Source organism: Camarhynchus parvulus, chromosome 3 (genome assembly GCF_901933205.1).
Source record: "Camarhynchus parvulus chromosome 3, STF_HiC, whole genome shotgun sequence".
NCBI lineage: Eukaryota > Metazoa > Chordata > Aves > Passeriformes > Thraupidae > Camarhynchus > Camarhynchus parvulus.
In genome coordinates this window covers 773,519-797,394 of record NC_044573.1, presented here as the reverse complement: position 1 = coordinate 797,394, position 23,876 = coordinate 773,519, and the positions used below count along the sequence as shown (strand labels likewise).

Genomic DNA, 23,876 nt, shown 5'->3' with positions numbered 1-23,876 from the left:
ACTCCCTGTAATTTCAATCAAAACAACAATAGAAGAAAACCAAAGCTTTCTTATGGCGGAGTTTGGTTCCTTTCTTGTTGGACCCACCAGCTTAGTAAAAGAGTCCCTGCTTACTTTTGCCAAATTCTCTGAAGGACAGGCAAAGTTACCAACTAAATTCCTGGGTTCTTACATCAGTGCTTTGGTAATAATGTGGTGGTAATGCCTGGTCATGTTTTGATATGCATTGTAAATGTGGTGGTGTTTCAGTCACAGAAGGGAAGTGAAAAACTGAGCATTTCCTTCTGCCTGTACTCCTCTTTTCTCAGATTTGCAGCTTTCATGCTGGTCAGACAAGGTCATTTCAGCATTTTTTGTTGCAGCAGGCTGAAAACAGAGGCTAAGGAGAGTTAGTTCCCTTCTGCCCCAACCTGCTTTAAATTAAACAAATATTAAGAAATCACTTTTCCAATGGATGAAAAAAGAGTAAAATTACTTCCAAACAGAAACTTTAGTGTTATTAAGAAATGGATGAAAACACTGACATTCTTTCCACTGGAATTTTCCAAGCATTTTTTAATCCCTGAATTCTGTGTAGGCCTTTATCATATTGTGTACCAGTGATTCACTAGAGAGACTAAGGGTGGGTAAAAATTCATCTTCCAACAGCTTTGTCTGTCAGGGTTGCAGAATTAGCAAAATTTTTCCAGTTGCACATTTTCTTCCATCAGTGGAAGGGAATGTCTGTAATGTGCAGCCTTTCTGCAGCGATCAACTGCTGTTTCATTTTGGTGGCAGAATCCTTGGGTTTTGGTGCACCAGAGCACAAATTGGCTTCATTGATATGGTGATGCAGTGTGAGGTCCTCAGGGAGGCACTGTGAGTGTTATTGTGGTGGTACCTTTCATGCTGCTATAATTAACAATCTGTCAGCACTGACATTATCAGTTGTTTCCCCCAAGGTTTCATAACCACAATGAAAAAATCAGCTTCAAGCTGAAATTTAGTGTATGAGTCTTGAACCATAAGGAGCTGCTTCATCTGGAAAAATAACATTGAAAAATCCCTCTGTGCTTTTCCCAAGTGTTAAAGAATTAAAACAAATGAGAGCATCTGTGTTTTATTACATGGTGACTCTCTGTATTTTTTAACTGTATTATTCAGTTGTTTTGAAGTGTCCTTGATTATATTACATATATTTTTATCTTAAAATCCCAGATTGATTCCATCTCTCAGTAGCTGGTAATTCAAAATGAAAATCAGTGTTTACCTGTGTTCCAGACAACTATAATACTTTCTTTTACTTCCTCACCCTTGCAGCTGGAATGAGTCTGTATTTTACACTGCTTAGGAGAGCTCATTGTTTTAAGGCAGAACATCCATTTCATATGTATTTAATACCATTTTAATTTCCAATCAAGGATAATTTTCTCTTTTTCCCTTGCAATAAGGTACCTACTAAAGCCAGACTTCATGCGGCGACCAGACCGGACGTTTGACCCGTTCTCTGAAACTCCTGTGGATGGTGTTATTGCTGCAACATGTTCTGTGCAGGTAAAGCAGCAGAGACAGCTGCCATGACGCCCAAAAGCACATTTAGGATCACCAGAAATTGGATCTATGCACTCAGTGTGCTTGGACTGGGCAGATTTCAGCACATTGGTTCCTTTTATTTTTCTTTTTTATATTGCTGGCTAAGATGCCTTTGATCCCTTGATCCGAGTGGAGTATGATAGAACTGGAAATGATGTGTTGTTGCACATGGTGGTGTTCTAACACAGTGGTCATTTTGGAATCCATGAGCCCACACAAGCAGATAAAGGAGTGACGTTCTTCCCATGCACAGTATGAAATTGCACAGCATCACCTGTCCCCACAGGGCAGGGAGGAGTCTGAGCACACAGGGACAGGGGATCTTCAAAATGAATGGAGAAAAATGGTTGGTGTGAGGCAGGCCCTTACTCTGGAGTTATCTGTGAGTAACAAAGTCCAAATAAAACTCCTGCTGCACTTCTACAGCATGGTCAGGTACCCAGTTCTGTGAGGAGGCTGACAACTGTAGAACCTGCTTGGTGAGCAAAAGGCTTCAGCTTTCAGTTAGCATTTTCCATAGGCTGTTCTTTAATTTCACACCCTCGCTGGCCAGGCATTCCTCATGCATTCCAGATGTTGAACTAAGCTCCATTTGCACCTCTAGTAGAATAAGCATATTTAATTAATGGTGTTTTTCTTAAATGGTAATCAAAGTGCAGCCCCTCCAAGAAGGAAGTGGGGTCAGATGGTTCCTAAGTCGTGTATTTTGATAGTTACCTTTCTTTTGTGACTAAAACTAGTATAAAATTCCATACAAATTTTGTAATTAAGGAGTCGAATGGAGCAAAAGCCAGCATTGATACCCCTCAGCCACATAACTTTCCAGATCTGTTATCCAGTGTGTTCCCCAGAAGGATGCTAGGTCATGCAAGCAACAGGATCTGGAATGAGCTTAGGTCTGTGAAATCATGTTTCAGTTTTTTTCTTCCCTCCGTGATTGTAGGAATGAAAACTTTAGCTGTATTTTTAAGCAATAGGTCATCCTGATGAAATACAAATTTTCCCTGGAGTAATCACCTGCTGTGGCTAGATTAATCTTGACTTGGGGTGAAATGGCAACAGATCTTCATATCTATAACAATACTGAGAAATCCTGTGGGGTTTTGGTTTTTCACTTTTTAAGCATCCTGCCCTTTCCAAACACATAATATGGAGTCAGACTGACACGTGATTAGCTTCAAACCTTCACCTGAGTGAAAGCAGAGCAAGAGTTTCCTTTCACCTCTTGTGCCCAAGATGTATCACAGAAAAAAGTGCTTCTGAGCAGAGTGTTAGAGGTGGTGGAATAGCAGTGCCAGCTCTGGTTGTTCCATTCAGTGTTTTCATACCGTGAATGCCTCTGTGAGACACTGCTGGCAGTACCATTTCAGGTGAAGTGGTATTTCCATGTCTGACCACAGGAGCTTTTCCAAGGAGGTGCAGTTTGAAATGCACCGTTTGCACAGGGGGAACTGAACGCAGCTGTCAGCTGTGAACCATTTCTCAGAGCAGTGTCAGTGAGAAATGACCCCCATTTCCCATGTCCCTGCTCTGCAGTGCCTTTCCCTGCTCTGTTGCTGTGTTGCAGGTGATCTCTGGGCAGTTCCTGTCGGACAAGAAGATTGGCACCTACGTGGAGGTGGACATGTACGGGCTGCCCACGGACACCATCCGCAAGGAGTTCCGCACGCGCATGGTGATGAACAACGGCCTGAACCCCGTGTACAACGAGGAGTCCTTTGTCTTCAGGAAGGTAGGATGGCATCTGTGCAGAGCCCAGCCTGGCCCTGCTGTGCCCTGCCCTCTGAGGCAGCCCTCCCTGCTCACCCAGACGAGTGCTGCTCCATGGCCAGGGTTCTAGGGCCCCGGTTGCTGCTGTGAACATGGAAAGCTGAAGGCAGCTTTCAGGAGCCTGCTTGGTTTTGCCTTGTTTTGGTTCTGTTTTCTTTTTGGTTTTGCTTTGGTTTTATTTTTCTAACGGATAACCTCTGTAGCTATCACATGATTTTTTTTGTTGTTTTTGTTTCCATTTGGCTTTTTCCTCCCCTTTGCTTCCTCCTCCCACTTGGAGGTAGCCACCTCCTCTGTGACCATGCCTGTGTTCAAGGTATGCAGTCTGCTCAGAGTGAGCCCCGCTGGTGGACACCATCATTCCCTGGAGATTCCTTCTTCCCTGCCCTGGCAGTGGCTGCTATCTTGCACTGTTCCTTCAGCCCAGAGGGCAGGTGAGATGCTGCATCCAAAGCTAAGGTCAATGTCATTACATGGAAAAGTTGGAAGGGTGCTGTGTTCCTCAGGCGTGTTGCCAGCTCCCTCCTTCAGTAGTCCATGTGCATCATGTACCTTCTTTATTTTTTTTTTTCCAATACTGAAAGAAAAAAACAACCCTTTTTTTCTTGGCATGGGGGATTTAAAGAGAGAGACCATTTGTCCATGTTCAGTTTTTATCTCTCGGTCTTTATATATATATGATACACACACATATATATATATATATTTATTTTATTTTTCTTCTGTTGCCTGGAGTTTCATCCAGACTACATGTGTTACAGTGCTGTCTTGGATAACATCTGTTTTGCTTACACCTGTTTTGTTGTCATGCAGAATTGTTGCTCTTTTATGCCAGAGTTCAGACTTCTAGTCCAAATGTCAGACGGTTTGCCAAGTGGTGATAGCTCTTCACACTTGGCTATATTACACACTTAATCTGCTTTCCTAACAGCATAGCCAGTTTTTAAGAGAAATTGAGTTGATGCAAGAGTTTTTTCTGAACTCATATTCTGGAAGGAATGTGACTTCAGGTGCTTTTCTGTGTGTGTGAGGAGCGCAGGGAAGATGCAGATGTACAAGCGGTGTGGCTGCCCATGGCTTGCTGGCCATGCGACCAGCAGCTGCTGCTGTCTGATTTCTTACATCAAAAGGGCCAGAAATTCCAGTGCAGCCTGTGTGTTGGGACATGGGTACAGAGGCTGAGGCCAGCATTTCTCATTACTGCTCTCCAGTGAGCAATCCCATGGTCACAGGCTCTCTTGAACTCATAGGTCAGCCAAGAGATTATTTTTCTTCACTCAGTCCCTTATCATAGCTAGCAATGTAATCAGCATCCACTGGAGATCCAGCAGGTGAGTGGCAGGAGCACAGCAGGAAGGATTCCTCCAGCTGGAGAAGCTGATTGCACTGGGTGCGCTGTGCTAAACCATCCTGAGAGAGTGGAAGTGCCTAGCAGGATACCACAGAACAAATTAATGCAGAGGGAACAATAAACTCGGTCCCCTCCCTGGCAAGTCTGTGTCAAAGAGCATCATGTACTGAAAGATGTTCTGATCTGTGACCTGTAGGGGAGAGATCTTACCTGCCCTGCTTGGGTTGCAGTGTTCTCCTCAGGCTCATGCTTAACCCTACACAGTTGTTCTCAGGTACTGTGTTTGATTGTTCTCCTGTCACGTTTTCTCATATTTATTTTAGTTAAAATAAAGTTTCAGTCGCTCTGACCTGGGTTCTGTGTTGTCCCTCTGTTGTGTGAGGGGAGGAGGGAGCAGCTGCTGCTGGTGGCCTGTGCTGGGAGTGCTGAGCTGTGGTTCAGTAGAGCAGGATATCCATGAGCTGCTCCCATGGGTTCAGAGACCAAGAGCAGCCTTTATTTGTGCCCTCCAAGCGTGAGAGTGGCAGGGCAGGGGAAGGTCTGAGGGAGCAGGCAGACACAGCTCCCTGAGCTCTTCCCCTGTATCCCACAGGTGCTGCTGAGTAGCACCAGGCAGGGCAGGAGGGAAGGCTGTCCCATGTGTGGTTGGGGTGGGCTGCCAGAGGAGCTGCACTCTGCTGGTCTGCCTCCTCCTCGTCCCTGCTGCATGCTCAGAGGCAGCCCCTGTGCTGCAGGAAGGGCAGGGCTCTCTGTTCCTGCCTGCCAGCGCAGCTGGGCACCGGCAGGGGCAGGAGGCTGCGGCATCCCTGATCCCGTGCATGCCTTGAGCCATGTCCTGAGTGCAGCACACGTTGCAGCAGCTCACACATCCCCAGCAGCCTGTGCTGGCACTCTCCTTGCCCTTTTGGATGCATCCCACATCCCATCTCTCTGTCATAATTCCTCCTGATCCAGCCCTACCTGCCCTTTGCTGGCTGCTGTATCTGTCATTGCCCATGCAGTATTTACCTGCCTTCTTATCACTGCCACCAGTCTTCAGTCATGAGAAATCAACACACAGAATGTTTAACTGGTGTAACTGTGAGCTGCAGGATTTACATAACCTGAAATGTACCCATTATTTAGGGTGAAAAAAGCTTTTCTAGGAAAGATTTCATTTTGAAACCTAGGCTCTTGCAGTGCTGGCAGTTTCTGGCACCGAGTTCACGCACGGGAGGCGGGGAGGAGCTGCTCTGTCAGTGCCATTACATGTCTGTGCTCTGTGGCTTTCCAGGTTATCCTGCCTGACCTTGCTGTCCTGAGAATAGCAGTGTATGATGACAACAACAAGCTGATTGGGCAGAGGATCCTGCCTCTGGATGGGCTGCAGGCAGGTTACAGACACATTTCCCTGCGCAACGAGGGCAACAAGCCCCTCTCCCTTCCCACGGTGTTCTGCAACATTGTGCTCAAAACCTACGTGCCTGATGGATTTGGAGGTGAGAGCAGCCTTTGGCTCAGTGTGCTGTGGCTCTTCAGTGTTGGTGTGCGAGTCCTGAGGTGCTCCAGGGCCGCTGTGCCAGCCAGAGCTCACGTGCAGTGCTGCAGGATGGGGAGATTCAGGATTCCTAACTTTCTGTAACTCCTTGGAACCTCTGCATATTGGGGGGAGAAATCTGCTTTTTGACCAAGTGCCTGTCTCTGTTAATAAAAGCATTAGTGTACTAAAATGAGGCAATGAGGAAAATAAGCTACTACTGCTTATCTCCATTTGATTTTCTCTGTTGACAATTTAGAAAGAGGTTTTTTTATTACATATTGTCTGACTTAAATATCTGTACATGCATCTGATTAGGATGTACTTTATCTATACTGATTGGCCTATAACAAAATACATGCAGAAACATAGTTTCTTTCAGACAAAACTAGTTCTGTGTTCTTGGGAAAACTGGCATATTTTTGCAAAAGGTCAGTGAAATAATTCAGCATCCAGCAGCTCTGCATTTTTCTCCCCCAGTTTTACATGTCTTTAGTGTGGTTTAATTGGTTTTGGGCTCTCAGGAAAGTTAATTTCACGTGAGCATTTCCATGATCAGGCTGGCTGAGCTGTGGTCACTTTTACTGAGCCGTGGCCAATTGCCACGTGTGTGTGGGAGCAAAGAGCTGAGGATAATCATTGCACCACTGAAACCTGTGTAATGCCTGAGTTCCCCTGACAGAAAGGGCTTCTGCACCCCAGATGAAATTTGCTTGTGCACTGGACAATACATAAACCATTTAAAACTGTAAAGTAGGAATTGCACAAAATGCTGGAGCTCTGACTCTGCAGCAATTACCTCAGGGGTTGCTGATGAAACATATTGATCAAACCAGTGTTTTTCTCTTCACAAAACCTATTTCAAACCTGCTGCCATGCAAAGAATGGCTGCACTTCTCTGTGTGATTTCCACAGTAGAAACTGAAGGAAGGGAAGGCTGACCTAACCTGTCTTCAAGTCTGGTGCTTCTCCAGGCTTTAAAAAATTAACAGGCTGAGACTTCAGTAGCAACATTTCATAGAAAAATAGGTGTTACAGGAGCATCTGTGTTGTTCACATGTGGAATCCTGGTTTCTGGCAAGTCAGCTGGAGGTTTGCCAGGGCCCCTGGAGCACCACCATGCCATTGTGCAGCACATTTCACCCCCAGTGTTTAACTGCAGGGACTTTGTCTCCGGAGAGATGTGAGCTTCTGCCCAAACTTGAGATTCTCAAGGGTAATTGACCCATCAGTCTAAGAGACATGTTTAAGTGTGCCCTTTAATTCTTACCTGAACTGAAGCTTTTGGCAGCAAATGACTCAGTTGAAATATTTTCTCAGCTAAGGACGTGCTTCTGATTTGGGATTGATGTTCTATGGCACCAGACTTTTCCTGAGAACAGAATTTAAACTTAGCATGTGGCTTAGTTGCTGAGCCACTTAGTTCCATGTGGCTTGAGCTGCTGAGTGTGCACTTGTGGACCCTTGCTCTCCTTGTGGGCCCACAAGGAGAAAGTATTTGTTTGATTAATTTTTTAAACTGCATTCTGCACCTGCAGAAGTGAAAGACTGGTTTTCCAAAGAGAATTTCCACATCAGTTTAGAATTAACAAATTGTGTGCTACAGTGTCAGCAGTGCTGTGGGTGGTTTATTGGACAGAGGTGGGAAAGCGTGGCTACCCCTCAGTAACAGTGTTGTTACAGTAAAATGCTGCTGGAAGGAGGGCTGGTGGTTGTCGTTTGCTGTCAGCATTGCAGGAGCAGCCTCTGTATGAGCAGGAGCTCAATGAGCTCCATTCTGGCTCTGCTCTCCCTCCCAGACATGTGCCTTGTGTATTTTCCTCCTTGGTACAGAGCAGCAGCATGCTGAACACCTGGCAGTAACTTCTGACACCCAGGTGGAATCATTAGTATTCTGCTGCCATGGGGGTTTTAATTACTTCTCTTCTGCAGTGAGCTGCTCATTGTTTTATGAGCCATCACCAGGATCTCCATGGTTGTTTCAGCAAACCTGTAGGAAGGTAGAGCTAAGTCACTAGCTGCCTACTTTCTTTTTTCTTTCTTTTTTGTCTTTTTAACCTGTATGAGTAAGATTTTAAATGTGCCCTGAATAATAACTAGAAAAGGTGATGCATTGTAGGCTTTCAAAGATGTGCTTTCCTTTTTTATTTTATAGCTTTGCGATTTCTCGTGGTTTATTTGCATCAGCACCTCTGTTCCCAATAAAACCACAATAATGGCACAAACTGATGCAAATGAAGCAGCATTCTCCAAATTGCTATTGTGGAACTGTGAGTGAGCCTGGCTGTCAGGTTGGCGGTGGGTGCCCTCTGCAGTGCACTCTCGCAGTGACTCTCAGTATTTCACTGCAGCTCTCCCCAGGCTGCTGCTCCCCTCGCTAGGAGAGGGGACACGAGCAGAGCACAGGCAGGGTCAGCTCCCCCAGCAGGGCTGAGCCTGGGGCTGTGCTTGTGTGGCTCCTGGCACAGCCCAGAGAGGGGCTGCTCTCCCCAGCACCGTGGGCATCCTCACCTGGCAGCTCCTGCCATCAGCTTCCAGGTGAAACTGGGATGTTTCCAGCAGCCCTGGGTCTGCACTGACAGGGACAAAAGGACACCCTTAATGGGTTAGGGAGAGGAGACACACTCAGTGCTCAGCCACGAGCCATTGCCATGGCTGAAAATAAATCCTACATGGCTCTTGTCTGTGTGAAATGAGTTTCAGGAGACATCAGTGGGTCACAGCAGTCACTGGAGATGACCTGATCGTGTAGACAAACAGATCTCAAGGGTAGTGCTGAATGTTTAATACAGCTTCTGTGGGAATGGGAGGCCTGTCTGAGCTGTGGCTTCAGAGGAGCATTCCACAGAACAGCTCAGGTTGGGAGGGAGAGGATACAGCCCAGCCTCTACTTCGAACAACAAGTTTCTTGCCAAACCTCTTGATGGGTTGGATGTTTTCACTTTTTTTTGACTGTTGGAGTTAAGCACAGGAAAAGATTATTTGATATTCAGGTAAAAAATAGCTGGGACTTTGTCATGCTGTGAAGCTGTGCTTGCACATTTGTCACTGCCCTGGAAAACAGATTCAGTGATCCATGTGGTACCCAGGGCTGTGGTACCCCTGGTGGTCCTGTGTCATGTGCAAGAGTCAATGTTGGTCATGCCCAGAACAGCCATTTCACTGCCTGTCATGTCCCAGACATGGAATATCACAAAGGCTGCTGGGAATAGATTTACCTGATTGCTTTAATCCACCTGAAACTGCTCCTTAGCTAGGAAAGACAGTGGCATTTTCTGCAATTCCCTGCAGTCAGTCAGCACCCCTCAGCCAAGGGACAAAGTTGGTGCTTTGTGGCTCAGGAGATCCCATCCTGGTCCCAAATTCTACAGTCAGTAACTGGGAGGAAGTTAGAGCAGTCTGACAGAGTCACTGGGCTCTCCTAAATAACATTCTGGATTAAAACCACGCCTTGGTGCATTAAGAACTGTTCCGTGTTCCAGGTGCTGTGGGAATAAGCACTTCAGTCCTGCCAAATTCGCTGCAGAAAGCTGGGCTCCTGTTGCAAGCCATGTCTCATAATAACAGGGATAGAAGAGAGCTTTTGTAAAATACTCATTTCCAGATGCCTCCAAAGCTCACAAAAAGTTGATTTTTTTTTTCTTACAGATATCGTGGATGCTTTATCAGATCCAAAGAAATTTTTGTCTATCACAGAAAAAAGAGCAGACCAAATGAGAGCCATGGGCATTGAAACTGTAAGTACAGTCAGTGACAAACACAACCCACTTCTGTCCATGCTGTGCTCTTTATTTAAAGTGCACTGGTCCTTCTCCAGTCAATGCACCTGATCACTTCTCATTTTCAAATATAAGCTTCTTTGTCTGCCTTATGTCAGTTACTGAAATACTGACTGGCTTTTCATGGATCACATTAATATCTCCTTTAGGAGGAGAGATTTTAATAAATGGGGAATAAGTTGTGTTTTAGTAAGTAGCTACTTGGAATAGGTTACAAATGCTTTTCTATGGTGTTGTTTGAAAATATGTTGTAATTTCATTATGTTTAAAGTAAGCCACTCAGAAATGTTCCCAGCTTTTTACACTGCAGGCAAAAGAGCAGTCAATGTGTTCTGATGTTTCTTTCAGAGTGACATAGCTGATGTACCAAATGACACTTCCAAGAACGACAGGAAGGGGAAGGCCAACAACCCCAAAGCCACTGTGACTCCTCAGAGCAGCTCTGAGCTCCGGCCCAGCACCACCGCGGGCTTGGGCTCTGGCACCGACGCCAAGAAAGGTACCCAGGTCCTGCTGTGCCCTGGGGGTTCACAGGGCAACACTCATTTCTCAGGTTTCATTCTGGGGTTACACTCCTCCTTAGCATCCTGCCATTGGGAGGCGTCTCTGCCTCATTGCAAACGAATGCAGTGTGTTGCTGAAATGCCTGTGTACAGGCAGTGCAGCTTTATTTCACACAGTGCCTCTTGGTGTAGCTGCACACCTCTGGTAAGCAGCCAGGGGTTTATTTTATCTGTGTGTTGTACACATGACCTGCATGGCTCTGGGAATAGTTTACTAGTAAGGATTCCTGGAGGAGTGCCAGCAGGAGTGACTATTATCTGGCACAGTCCACAGAAACTCTTCTGCTTTTTTCTCCCCTCACAAATCCCTTGGCCGGGTTGCAGAGTTAAGTAATTAAAGGTATTTAGAATTCACTGGATTCTGTAGAGATTTCCCAACAATTAGAAATGTTTTCACAGTGTGGTTTTACTCTGAATAATGCTTATGGAAATGGCATGTTTATTGGAAAAAAAAATTAGATGTGCTCATTTATAAATGAATAAGTATTTTTTTCCTAACTCTTCACCATTCTACAAAGTCATTTTATACAGTCAAATGGGATTATTTGTTTCTCCCATATCATCACAGGTAATGAAGATTAAGCAAGAAAGCAGATTTGTACAGCTGAATGAAAGACAATAAATATTTCTGAGTGGACCACAAGAATTGGGATGTGGCTCTCACTCATCCAGCTTTGCCCAAGGGTATTGCCAGGAGGGAGGAGGAGCACAGAGGGTTCTTGGTCTCAGATTTAAGCCCACATGGCTGGGTACACTCTGGGGAAGGGATCTCCTGAGATCCCAAGTGCCATTTCCCTGGAGTCACTTGGCAGTGACTCAAAGCCTCAGTTGTCTCTGGCACCTGAACTCTTCAGAAGTTCTCCCCTGGTGTGACCCCCAGGTCACTCCATGCAGTGAGGTGTTTTCATTTCATGTACTATGACCAAGGTGCACAAGTGTTAGTGTGCATTAATCAAACTTGAAGTTTGCTGGGGTGACAGATTCCTACTGGCCATGGAGCCTGGACAGCTGAGGAAATGTCCTGTGTAGTGGTTCTATGCAGTAAATGCTTTAAGATAAAATCCTGAGGAAGCCTGCTTAGAAAGCCAGCAGCCTGCTGCAGGCCTGAGGTCTCAGTGCCTAACACTCTCCTGACTGCAGTTTTCATCCCTGTTCTTGCATGTTAAAATAGAGCTGCTCATTTCTACATCCCGTGTAATGATCCTTACTTTGTGTTTCTTATCTCTGTGATTTACTGTGATATGAATAATTCTCCCTCTGTTAAAATACACAGTTCATCTTGCTGTTAGAAGTTACTTGAGCAGCAAAATGGGGAAGGCTTTGAAATACACAAGGATGTGAGAGTTTTTTTGGTCTCAGATTTTCAGTAAGAGTCAAATCATTTGTGTTTTTGAAAACTTCAGCCTCTATCTGTGCCTGCTCCTGTCTCATTTACTAGACTAGTGTTGATACCATATACTTGAGCAGAGTCTTATGCTCCTAAGAAAAGAAAATAGTCATATTCCCTAAGGAGATCGCCTGCCTCTTCAACCCCTGCCCCTTTTTTTTTTCTTTTTACAGTGTCTGAGCATTTTCCAGTTAAATTCACCTTAAAAGCCAGAAAGTCCTTTTCAAGGCAAGGGAAATCTTACAGTCCATAGACATTATTAAGAGCAGTTAACTAAATAACTAAATATGTTTGCAGTGCATTTATACACAGGCCAACGTTTCTGTGTGAAACCTCAGGAAAACCTGAAAATTACAACTCTCGTGGCATTTGTATTGGCATTTTTATTAACGCTTACATGTAGGATGTGCTTAGTAGCTTTCAAAAAGCCCTTTATATGTCACAACGCATTTATTAAAGCATAAACATTAAATGAGATCAGGTTTTGTTTGCATTGCAGTTAAAGTGACCAAAACCTTTTCACTCATTTTATTTTCATTCTACATAGTGCTGTTAGTCTTGTGTGATTGAAATTTCATCAGAATTTTCACTTCTTTTGGGTTTTTTTTTTCTCCTTCATTTTTTAACTCTCCTTTAGTCTTGGAGCACACTTTTGCTCCTTTTCCCATAGCCTGCTATTAAGCAAAATGGAAATTTTATTTCTATTACCACACAGGGTGTAAGTTGATTTTCCCTCCTGTGTTTTAACCTGAGGAGCAGCACACCTAGGCCCACCCCAGTTTTGTAGTCATGTAGAGCTCTACCCAAGAAACTCCCCACTGCAAGAAGTGGTGCCAGAGCAATCTCCAGCTAGGGACCAAAATTCTGAAGGTGTTTTAATATTCATAAATGGTTTGCTGTGTTTGCAAAAATGACCTTTTTTCAATTCTTAGATTGCTGTTTTGACACTTCAGTCCAGAACTGTAAGAGATTAAAATACACTCATTGATTCAATTCTTTTTCCACAAGGCAATTGATTGAAGAGTGCATGGGAAAAGGAAATTACTGTATTTTAGCTAGATCTTGATGAAAAATTTTCTCATTAACCTGTGATTATTTTTTTCATGTGGTGAAAAACATTAATTGATTAATTGTTAAGTTAAATGTAGGTTGCTGTGATAAAACTCAAATTTTGAATATGAGATTACTAGCATGTATGAAGTTTTAGATAAACTGTATCGATACCTTCCCAGGTATAGACCTTATTCCTCAAGTGAAGATAGAAGATTTAAAGCAAATGAAGGTAAGTATTGACACAAGCTTCTCAGGCGGTGCTCCTAATTTTTTGTTTTCAGTAGCCAGGATTTTACCTGGCTGAAGTCAATATGGCCACAGAGGAATTGATCCAGCTTCTCTTTTTTCAGGCTTATATAAAACATTTAAAGAAACAGCAGAAAGAGCTGAATGCCTTAAAGAAGAAGCATGCCAAGGTATGATCAGTAAGAGTTCTCTGAGCCTCATTTTAAACAGTTCCTCACTAGCACAGGCAGTTCCTAATTAAATTATAGGGGAAGACTAAGAGGTGGTAGCTGGACTCCCAAGAAAGGCAGGCATGTTTACATGGACTGCAATGTGTGCAGGGAGCACACTTTCCCTTGGGCAGCCCTTTGTGTGTCTGCCTGAGGCTGGGTGCACCTTGTGTGACCCGTGCAAACACTCAGGGCTCCCCCTTCCATTGTCAGAACTGTCCATTTGTACACTGATATTTTCCAGGCTGTAAGGAAATTGTCCCTCAAATATCCAGTGACCTAATGGTAGGGCGCTGCTGTTTTCCAGGAGCACAGTGCCATGCAGAAGTTGCACTGCACACAGATTGACAAAATAGTGGCCCAGTATGACAAAGAAAAGGTGTCATATGAGAAAATGTTGGAGAAGGCAATCAAGAAGAAGGGGTAAGATTTTTTTTTTAATTATTTTTTCTTTAGACTTAAAATAGATTTGGTCTCTTATGCTACTGTGGTCTGGAATAAAGTGTTTGATAAAAAAGGGCATTGCAGCTTGAAGCAGAATCATAGTTCAGCCTGAGAATGAGCTCTAGCAATGGCCCATAAATGCTGGGCTCACTCTGCCTTTCTCCAGTCTTCTGCTGTCAGAATTTTAAAAGTAAAAGCAAAGGATTTGCCTCTAATTTTATTTCTGTGTTCTGGTGTGGGCTCATGCACTCCCCAGGCAATGTCACTGTTGTGTTCAGTGAGAGCAGACTAAGGTCCTCAACAGCTCTAGTCACCAGAAAGTGGCAATGTTTGGATTTTAGGGGAAAAGCTGGCTTTTAAATCCTGACTGTTTGAAAATAATAGACTCTTGCTGTGCTGTTGAGTTGAAGTTTCTTTTTGACAAAAAACTTACAGATCCTCAGCTGGGATAAATGAGTCTTACAGCTTTGACTGGAGTGGAGTTTTGGCTTGCACAAGCTTATGTCATGGCATATTATCTGTGTGAGTCTCCTGTTTGTCCCAAAAAGGTTCTGGAAGATGCTGAGGACTTCACTAGAATTCCTAATTCTAATTTGGAGCTCAGGGGCAGGACCTGCTGCTGCCTTGCTGCTCACCTGGCAGCAGTTTCTGCTCTCCAGCTTTCCCTGTGTCACTGGAAATTCATTGAGACAGCAGAAATAACTGGAGTTCCATAGCCAGCCATGCTAACAGTTGCTCCTAATTTCATATTGTTGTCATCTGGCAGCAGCTCACCCACTGAATACTGAACATAGATGCCTGTTTGGCACTGGGCTCCTCCAAGAATGCTTTTTCTTTACATCATTTGGAATGGTGGAGGGGTTTTGAGTGCACATGTTGTAAACTGCCAAAGGAACAGAGGCAGGACTGTCAGAAGAAAGCTCGCAGTTCATGCTGTAAGCACACAAATACTTATAATCAATGGAGTTTCTTCCAGAAAATCACTACTTCTCCAAGCAGAGAGGGGACAGCTGCAGGATTGATTAATTTAATGTGGCTTTGATTCAATTTCATTGAATACAAACAGCAGAAGGTTACTGATACAGCTGCATTTTTAGTTACAGTCAGGTTATTTCCTACAGTGACAGAGAAGTGAGCTCTGGGCATTGCACCATGATTATTGTGGGGCAGAAAGGTTTCCCTGAGCTCTGGTGTTTAAGAATCTCAGTGTTCCTGTTGGCCTGGGGAGGAGCCAGTGCCTCTGCCTGTCCAGACAGAGCAGCCAAGGAAAGGAAGGTGTGCCAGGAAGGTCAAGGTGGAAATGGCTGTCTCTGTGCAATAAATATGGGGAAATCCTGGATAACAATGCTCTCGGATCACCCCAAAAGGGGACAAGTATCACAGCAGTCCATAGTTTGATTCACAGTTTGAGGTCACTTCATTGGCCGCTTGCAGCATCTTTTCTTAATTTTATAATGCATGGACACCAAAGCCTGTTTGCTGGTTTCATATTATGAGTTAAAAATAAAACTGGAAATGACCACTTTTGAAGCAGCTTCAGTGCAAAGCCAGCCACTGTTCCTTACCCCAGTTCTGTGCTTCCATGGACTCCAGAGCTCCCAGTCACCTGATGGCTCTTTCAGTTTTACAAGACTAACTGTGTGCATCTGATTAACAGCCAAATCAGAATCAGTACCTGACAGACCTGATGTGAAAACACTTCTTAATGCCACAGCAAAATATTTTGAAGGCTTCCTTCATGGTGAGCCCTGAAAGCCCATTCTGCAAGGTACTTATGCCCAGCCCAGCTGTGCAGAGTATTAAAGGACATGCTTAAAAGTGAATGCATTTTTGACACTTAGAAATTTAATTGAACTTAAATGATCTGATGAATCCAGAGTCCTGGGTTCAGTGGGTACAGGACATGCTCCATTTCCTTGGCTATCATTCTGGAGCATTTGCAAGGAATAAAAGTTGTAAGAGAACTTGTAGAACATGTTTTCAAGGCATTCATATTGAAATGGTCAGATTATTTCCTGATAAAAAGGCCTTTGATAGGTGTAAAGACAGCTTTCTCTTCTGATCTTGTTGTGCACTGTTTTTTGTGGTCCATTTCTGCCACATGGTGTGACAAATGCCAACTGCATATTGTTCAGCAAAGTAGGATGTTTTAATCTCATGCTAATTCACTGACAGATGGACAGGATTTTGCTCCCTGTGCTATTTCTGTCATGCACTTGAAATGCTTACAAATCCCAGAGGGGCATACGGGAATAGGTATGGTTGTGTTCCCACTCTGAACTGGAGTCAGGGCACATAAAGATCCTTCTGGTTGATTGGACTGCCCAGAAATACAAGTGTGTGTGTGAGGTTGGAGGTGACCCTGGCTTGTTGGGCTGGCCCTGGCTGTTTGTCCCCAGCTGTGACTCTGGTTCAGCCATGGGCTGTGCCACCCCAGCTGGGGACAATCCCATTTTCCATTATCCCAGGCTCCAAAAGGGCTGGGAGCTGCCTTGGCACAGGATGAAAGCTGTTTCCAGAGGCAGGATCAGCTGGTGGTTTGGGTGTCTGGGATTCTGAAGAGTCCAGTGACTGAACCAATGAGGCTGTTTTGGGATGAAGTATGCCTGATTCACACCTCAGAATCAGTGTCTTTCATACTGATCACCAAACCAAATATTCCATGGCAGCCACACCCTGATCCCAGTGTTGCCAAAGGCGCTTCCCTTTCAGCTGCTGGGTTTTTCAGGCACAGGTAACAGTGGCCAGAACCTCTCTCTATGACTTTAGATTGCTTCCAAAGTCAAATCAGTGTTAGAAATACCTACAAAATTTCCCTTGCTCTGGGTAGAAAATAAATGACTTGCAGCCCTTGGGAAAACAAGACACACTATTTTCGGTAAGGGCTTTCCTGGTACTGTTTGATGATAAAATTTTCTGCTAATTTCCATAAGTTTAGCCGTACTTTGATATGAAAATGGGATTTAAACTTGTTAAGAGTTTCATAAATCTCCTTTTCTGGAGCAAACATGGATTTATGTGACTGCAGTCAGCAATGACCATCCTTACTAGGGCCAGCTGCAGCTGATAAATGAACATGTCCCTGTCCAGACACAGAGCTGCATCACTTTGCATCAGTGGGTGATCCAACTCAGAAATATTGCAGTGGTGTCCAAACAGACTTGTCTCAAGATGCTGTTTTATTCCAGTAATAATTCAGGCCCCTCCTTTATATTCACTTATTTTCACAGAGGGACACCCACACTTTCTGTAGGTGTCCAGATTTAGTATACCCATCACCCTGGGAGGTAATTATTGAGATTGCGTGGTTTTCTCTGCCTCAAACTAAATACAAGTAACCAAATTACTTTTAAAACAGAGTCTAAAATCATGGCAAGGATAGGCCTGTAAGTTCTCAGGCAGAAACTGGTTTTTCTTGGCAAGGCATTATAAGCCTGGAAAAGGAACCAAGTGTCATAAATGGAGATGCCTGACACATCCTCAGCAACAGAATAATTGCTGGGCCAATCTAGAATTAATCATGTGGTGTTTGAATTGACTGATCATGAATCCAACAATATTTTGTAAGTTGTGAATGAATTGCCAGAAGAAATAATTGCATTCCAATACGGTGCAGCACTTCAACTTTGATTAACATTTTAATTAGTAAGTGCTGACTGAATGGGGAGATGTTTAACTTGTGGCACACATTTGCAATTTTTCTTTTTTTTTTAGAGGAAGTAATTGCGTTGAATTGAAGAAAGAAACGGAAATTAAAATTCAGACACTAACATCAGATCACAAATCTAAGGTAAGCAAACAGCCAATTTTAACACATGCAACTTCTGGAAGAGAGATTTTGAGACCCAAGTGGTAGTTAATTTTCTTGGAAGCATATGAATAATTTTCAGCAATAATAACACGTTGAAAAGAATAGGAGTAATTGAGTTCTAAAAGTGTTTCTTAAAAAATTTTTAAAGCAACATCAATTTCCTGCTGTTTTGAAATTTTTGAAGAAAGTGCTATATTCATGCCTTGTGAAGTGAAACTGGTCATTTGTGTCAGCTCTAATTAAACAAAGAATATGTGTTATATGAAATTTGGATGCTAAATACATTCCCAAAATACATACATAAAGAAGTTTCCATTTCATTTTCCATTGTTGTTGCCTTGCCTTGGTAGTCAGTTCCTTAGGGAATGAGGAGCCTAAGCTGCTCTTGAGCCAAATGCCTTCCTATTTCTAGGGTTATTTTGTTTTGTTTCTTTCCCATGGCTTTGTTGCTTTGTTTCTCCAAGGTCCTGGGGAGTAACAGTGCCCTGGGACTCAGCCTCAGCTGATTTGGAAAAGCTGTTCTCAACTCCTGGCTCCCCTGGAGTTGCTCAGAGCTGTTTCCTCAGTCCTTCTGTCCCCCTGCTGTGTGCACTGGCTTCCTGTCCCTTTGGAAGGCTTATCCAGGTGCTGCTGACAGTTCTGCAAGCTGGCCAGACTAAAGGTGGCAGGGACACCAGGAGCTCACCCGTGTACAAGTCAGCTGGAGGGAGGGCAGTACTGGAGGCTGAAGCCTGTGAAAAGAATCAGACAAGAACAGAAAATACACACAAACACAGTCACATCTTTGGGGCTAGAACAAGTTAATTTTTATCTGGCCTTCTTTGAACTTTATTCTTTGGTTTTATTGTTTCATGGGGAGAAGATTCTCATTTTCTAAACACGGTTTGCTTTCCTGCTGCCCTCTCAGCTGTAGATGTAGCGAACCCCCAGGAAGAAAACCTAAAGGACTCTCTTATCTCTCTATCTTCTTCCCCTATGAAAAGTCCAGAACCCTTTCCTTAAATAAAAGCAAATTTTAAGTCAAAAAACCAAAACAATTCATTCCTCTCTTAGTGAAACAAACTCTCTGAGGAGCACTGGCTCCCCATCATCCAGACATAAGCTCCAAAACTCGTTTGAAATTACATTGCACAGAAATCTATTTGCTCTGATCTCTCTCTCACCTGAATCACTCATAGTCTGGAGTTAGGTGTCATTTGTACACAAGGAACATCCAAATGTTCATTAATCTTCCAAATCCAATAAATGTGACTCATGTTCTCCCTTTCCACGAATATATTCAGTTTCTGAGCCCTGCTCCTTTCAAAATCCTGCTTTCAAAATGGTTCCCTTTAATTTAATCCATACCTGGAAAAAAAAGATTGATTTTTTGTCCACTCCCATGTCAGGTTTTAGGATGACATTTTGAAAGGAGACTTAAATGTAAGATTTGAAATGTAAGACTTCAATATAAGACTTGAAATTTCAAGCTTCTGATTACTGGATAATTCCCAAAGAACTCTCTGTAAATCATCCCCTTCTGAGGATTCCTCTAATGATTTTCAATGTCCTGCTGACTGTGGTTCCATCAAAATTCTCCAGATTATTTACCAACCTCTTTTGTTTCACCTGCTGTGTGTGGGCCCTTGAATTATTCCTGGAGATCATTCAAAGTTTGCAAGCAACAGGTTGGCAAATGGTGCTCAAGACCATAGGGAAATTAACTCTTATCTTAGATGAAGGTAGGTGCAATTAAAATAGATTAAATTCTGAGATGCTGAATGCATTACACTGATATAGTGGGAGTTTGATTAATTAACAGTTGTTCAGCATTTCTCAGCATTTGGCCCACTAATTTTGATATATCAGAGTCAAACATAATTCATCTTTAATTACAGCTCATGTCCTCCAGCACAGCTCTGTGCCTGCAGACACCTTGAGCACCAAAGAGACCTTTTCATCTCCAAAGCTCTTCCTGTCATGAGCAAACATCCAGCCCGAGTTTGACATAAAATATTGAAATGAAATCTGAATGTCCCAGCGTGTACTTCCCACACAATTAACCTAGCACATGCAAATTACTCGCCTGCATTAGCAAAGTCGGTCCCCATATCAAGAGGGCAGAGGATGAAAAGCAAAAAAAGGAAAGATTACTTCAAAGATCATTCCTGCTTGAACTTAGTGACTAAACAAACTTCTTGCATATATGCTGTGCAAAAGAAGGTTCCTTATCAGGATTTTAATTAGTCTCTTAGGCCCGGTGTAGGAACAGATGAAAGGACAGCCTTACAAACTCAGGCTGCAGAACAGAAAGACAGAAGGAAGCTAATGCTTGTTTTTCCTATCCTTTAGGACGAGCAACACTGCCTTAATAGCAGAAAGTAGGACAAGAGCACAGCCCAGTAAAAATTAAATAGTCATTTCAGCTATGCTGCCCCTCAACCTCTGAAAACCCCCTCTGAAAAGTTCATTTTTCTTCCTTCACAACATCCAAGCATTTATTTGTACTCATTTTAAAAATGAATCCTCATGTTTTTCAGGCTCTGAAGGCAGTGCTGATGAACACCTTATTAAAAACTCTACTCCCACAAACTGCACCACATCCTTCATATCATTTCATGGCTGACAGGCTCTGGGCTTAGTTGTACACTTCCCCACAGGCACAAAAAGAAGCATGGCTTGTTTTGCTGGAGGCACAGTGACTCTTAAGCACCCTGATCAGTTGGACTTGTGTTAGTCATACCAACTTCTGCCTCAAAAGGCTTTTGTTGTTTTCTGCAGAAAACTCCAGGTTGCTCTCCATCAGCTGCTTGTACCTGTTTTGATATGAGACCACCATTTAGCTGTAGTTAAGTGCAAATCTGACTTTCAGGTAGTAGTAGTCATCCTGCTCTGTTCCAGAATTACTTACTTCTTTATTTCATTAGATCCCTTCTTTATTGGGCAACACGAGCTTTAGGTGAGAGACCCTTCAGAGGAGCCTCTCCAGGGCAGAATGGAGACTGGGGCTGATAAAATCTCCACTTTTTTCACCTTCACCACTGTGTGCAAGACAATCTGTTCTTCGTTATGCAAACCCCAGCTAAGATATTTAGCTGGGGTTTGCATAATTCTATCACTTTCATTCTTCCACTATTCTCTCACTTTCTAAGCAAAATGGTGGCAATTTTTGTTAAAAAGGATCAAGTTTGCTTTCTTGGAAGATGATCCAGATGTTAGTGGTTGTAGTTGAAATGATTACCTGAAGGTGGATTTATTGGGAGGCACATTTTGTATACCATTTATGGAGAAGTAGGATAGCATGTCAAAATACCCAAAGATAATCATTAAAGGTTATTAAAGCATATCTTTCTATTAACTTCTTTTTGAAATCAATGAGCACAAGATATTATAATAACAACTCTGGTGATTTAGGCTTCTTAATACTGTCTCTTGGGAACATTCCAAAACTTTAATCTCATTATTCTTGTGAGGCCTGGGAGATAAGCAAGAGAAGAATACTTGTCAGATTCCCTGCTGACTTAATGACTATAAAACAAAGATAGGTAGCCCATCTTCAGATTCAGGTTGTACTAAATGCAGGATTTCTCTGTAAATGCTCTGTGTTTGTGAAACTGTCTCCACAAAATCAAAGGCTATCTTTAAGCCCTCAGAGAAATCCTGCTCACTACTTTTTTCCATTGTTAAGTTCAGTACTTTCAATACATATATTTTTCTTGGCAACAAAAGCATGAAGCTGGTTTATTATTAGCTTGATGTTAGAGAAGGTATTAAAACAATGGTAATACAGTGAAGAGCCTATTTATTCAGCCACTCTATTCAGGGCACTTTAGGTAATAGTGTCTTAATAGTAGGGTTTGGTTTACATTGCTTTTATACCCACCCAGCAGTGCCCTCAGTGGCTTTGCTATCTGTGAAGCAGCTTCATTTGTGCAACTTCATTTTTCACAATTTAGCTGTGTTCTTTAGAACCCGTTTTATGCTTGTCTTTACATCACCTTCAGCAGCAGGAGGAGTTGCTCTGGCTGGAGCCTCTAACAGGGCTGGTGTTACCCCCCTGCAGGTCAAAGAGATTGTGGCTCAGCACACCAAGGAGTGGTCTGAGATGATCAACACGCACAGCGCCGAGGAGCAGGAAATCCGCGACTTGCACTTGAACCAGCAGTGCGAACTGCTGAAGAAACTGCTCATTAACGCTCACGAACAGCAGACCCAGCAGCTGAAATTCTCCCATGACAGGTGAGCAGGGCAGTGCTGCCTGATAATGAGTGCTTGGTTTACGTCTGCTCTGTGTAATGCTTTAGTTTTTTGCATTGACAGCTCCAAAGGCACTGGGTGAATGCAGGGTAGAAGTGAAGGAAGCAGCCATGCAAGAGTTAGGTAGTGTCCTGGTGAAAGATGTGTCTGCTGGGGAAGGCAAGAACCTCTTGGAATGGAAAATATGACCCCATTTCCCGCCAAATTATTATAGCTCTGAAATCGCGGGGCTGTGAGGCAGAGCTGTGGGAAAAGGAGCAGCAGTTCTTTACTGTGTGTAATAGGGCAGACAGACAGACAGACAGACAGAGCAGCAGCCCCAGAGCAGAGCCCCGCCCGCCGCGGGGCGCTTTTCCCTGCGCTGCAGTTCCGGGCGCGGCCACCAGGGGCGCTGCTGGCTGCCGGCCGGGCGGGGCGCTGACCCCGCTCCAGCAGGGGGCGCCGTGGCTCGGCCGCGTCTCCCTCACGCGGCGATGGCGGCCGGGCTGGGCAGCGACGGCTCTGAGGGGAACCTCGGAGCGGGGCTGGGAGGGCAGGGCCAGCAGGCCCCAGACAGGAGATGCAGCAGAAACTCTGCAGCTCCAGCAGGAGCCGGGGTGTGGGGTTACAGAGCAGTGAAAACCCCCGGAGCAGGGGCAGAGGAACGGCGCGGCCTGGCTCCCAAACACGGCCCGGCGAGGCCCCCTCAGAGAGGCTCCCTCAGAGAGGCTCCCTTGGAGAGGCTCCCAAGGGATGCGGGGTCCCGGCTCTTCCCCTGAGATGGTGAGGATCCCTTCCAGTGAGGTTGGGTGTTAATAAGGTCCCAGTGCAAGAGCTGCTCGTAGGAGCAGAGCCTTGCTCACGGTAGGAGAATGTCATAGCAGACAGAACCCCACAGTGGTGGCGAATTCTCCCCACAGCAACCACAGCATCTCCCCTTCGATCCCACCAGCCAGAGGAGCTGAGCCCAGCCTCACCCCCCAGCCAAAATCTTCCACTACCTCTGCCCTCCAGAAGAAAGGCCCTCACTAGGAGAGTACACCTGCATCGTTCTCCCACTTTGGCCATTTATTTTGTTTCTCTTAGGTACCCGGTCATTATCGTCTCTTAGCAACAAATGGGACAAAATTCTCTGAGAGAAAGAAAAAAAAGGAAAATTCTAACCTCCAACAGGTAGATGGTAGATGTAGGAATGGGCTTCTTAGCTGATTTAGATCATCTGAACCTCCTTAGAGGCAGCAGGGGTGATGAGGCATTTGTAGTTTGCATTGACTTTACTCAGGAACTCCAATTCGGAGGCTGAAAACCGAGAAGTATAAAATACAGAAATATCCTTTGGAGTTGCTGTCAGCTGGGGACTTGTGTTTATAGCACTGCTGGCTGTAAGAAAGATCCATGAGAAGGGAGGTCAAAAGGGGCTGCAGGATAAGCTACATTAGACCGATGAGTTATCTTCATACAATATCTTGCTATGATCACACAGAAGATGCTACATGACACTAATGCTTTTGTAATTAACCATCCTGCCTGTTTGAAATCAAATAGATGCACATTATAGTCACAGTGCTAAAAATCATGGTAAGTAGAGGAATCTTTTTTTTATTCTATGTTCTCTTATCCAAAGCAGCCTAAAAAGATATGGAGATAAAATATGTGTGTACACAAAATATATATATTCATATGTCGATTCATACGTAATTGTCTTCAGCGCCTTTCACATAAAAATCATGGGCAGAAAAGAAATGAAACAAATCACATTTGAAGAAGGAATTGGAATGACTTTTAAAATTCCTGAGAGAAAAAGCAGCGTGTTTCTGCGTCAGAGAGAACACATGCTGGGAGCTGCAAGCTTCTCATCCAGCAGAGAATTGTCCCAGCAAAAGGCTCGTACTGAGCTCATCTTTATGTTAATCTCTGGGTTAACCCATCTCTTCAAGCTGTCCTGCAAAACATACCCAGT

At 44.0% G+C, this 23,876-nt stretch overlaps 1 protein-coding gene across 3 annotated transcripts in view; it reads left to right on the top strand.

Annotated features, from left to right (window-relative positions):
* Window positions 1–23,876, top strand: part of PLCB4 (phospholipase C beta 4) — a 174,002-nt gene that overhangs the window by 139,070 nt on the left and 11,056 nt on the right. For all 3 annotated transcript variants that reach the window (XM_030944561.1, XM_030944562.1, XM_030944560.1), the window contains 10 exons: window positions 1,431–1,533; window positions 3,140–3,304; window positions 5,967–6,171; window positions 9,858–9,946; window positions 10,337–10,487; window positions 13,171–13,220; window positions 13,342–13,407; window positions 13,754–13,869; window positions 17,605–17,680; window positions 21,744–21,919. In XM_030944561.1, coding sequence (XP_030800421.1) covers window positions 1,431–1,533; window positions 3,140–3,304; window positions 5,967–6,171; window positions 9,858–9,946; window positions 10,337–10,487; window positions 13,171–13,220; window positions 13,342–13,407; window positions 13,754–13,869; window positions 17,605–17,680; window positions 21,744–21,919 — 1,197 coding nt within the window. The remainder of the gene's footprint in view (window positions 1–1,430; window positions 1,534–3,139; window positions 3,305–5,966; window positions 6,172–9,857; window positions 9,947–10,336; window positions 10,488–13,170; window positions 13,221–13,341; window positions 13,408–13,753; window positions 13,870–17,604; window positions 17,681–21,743; window positions 21,920–23,876) is intronic.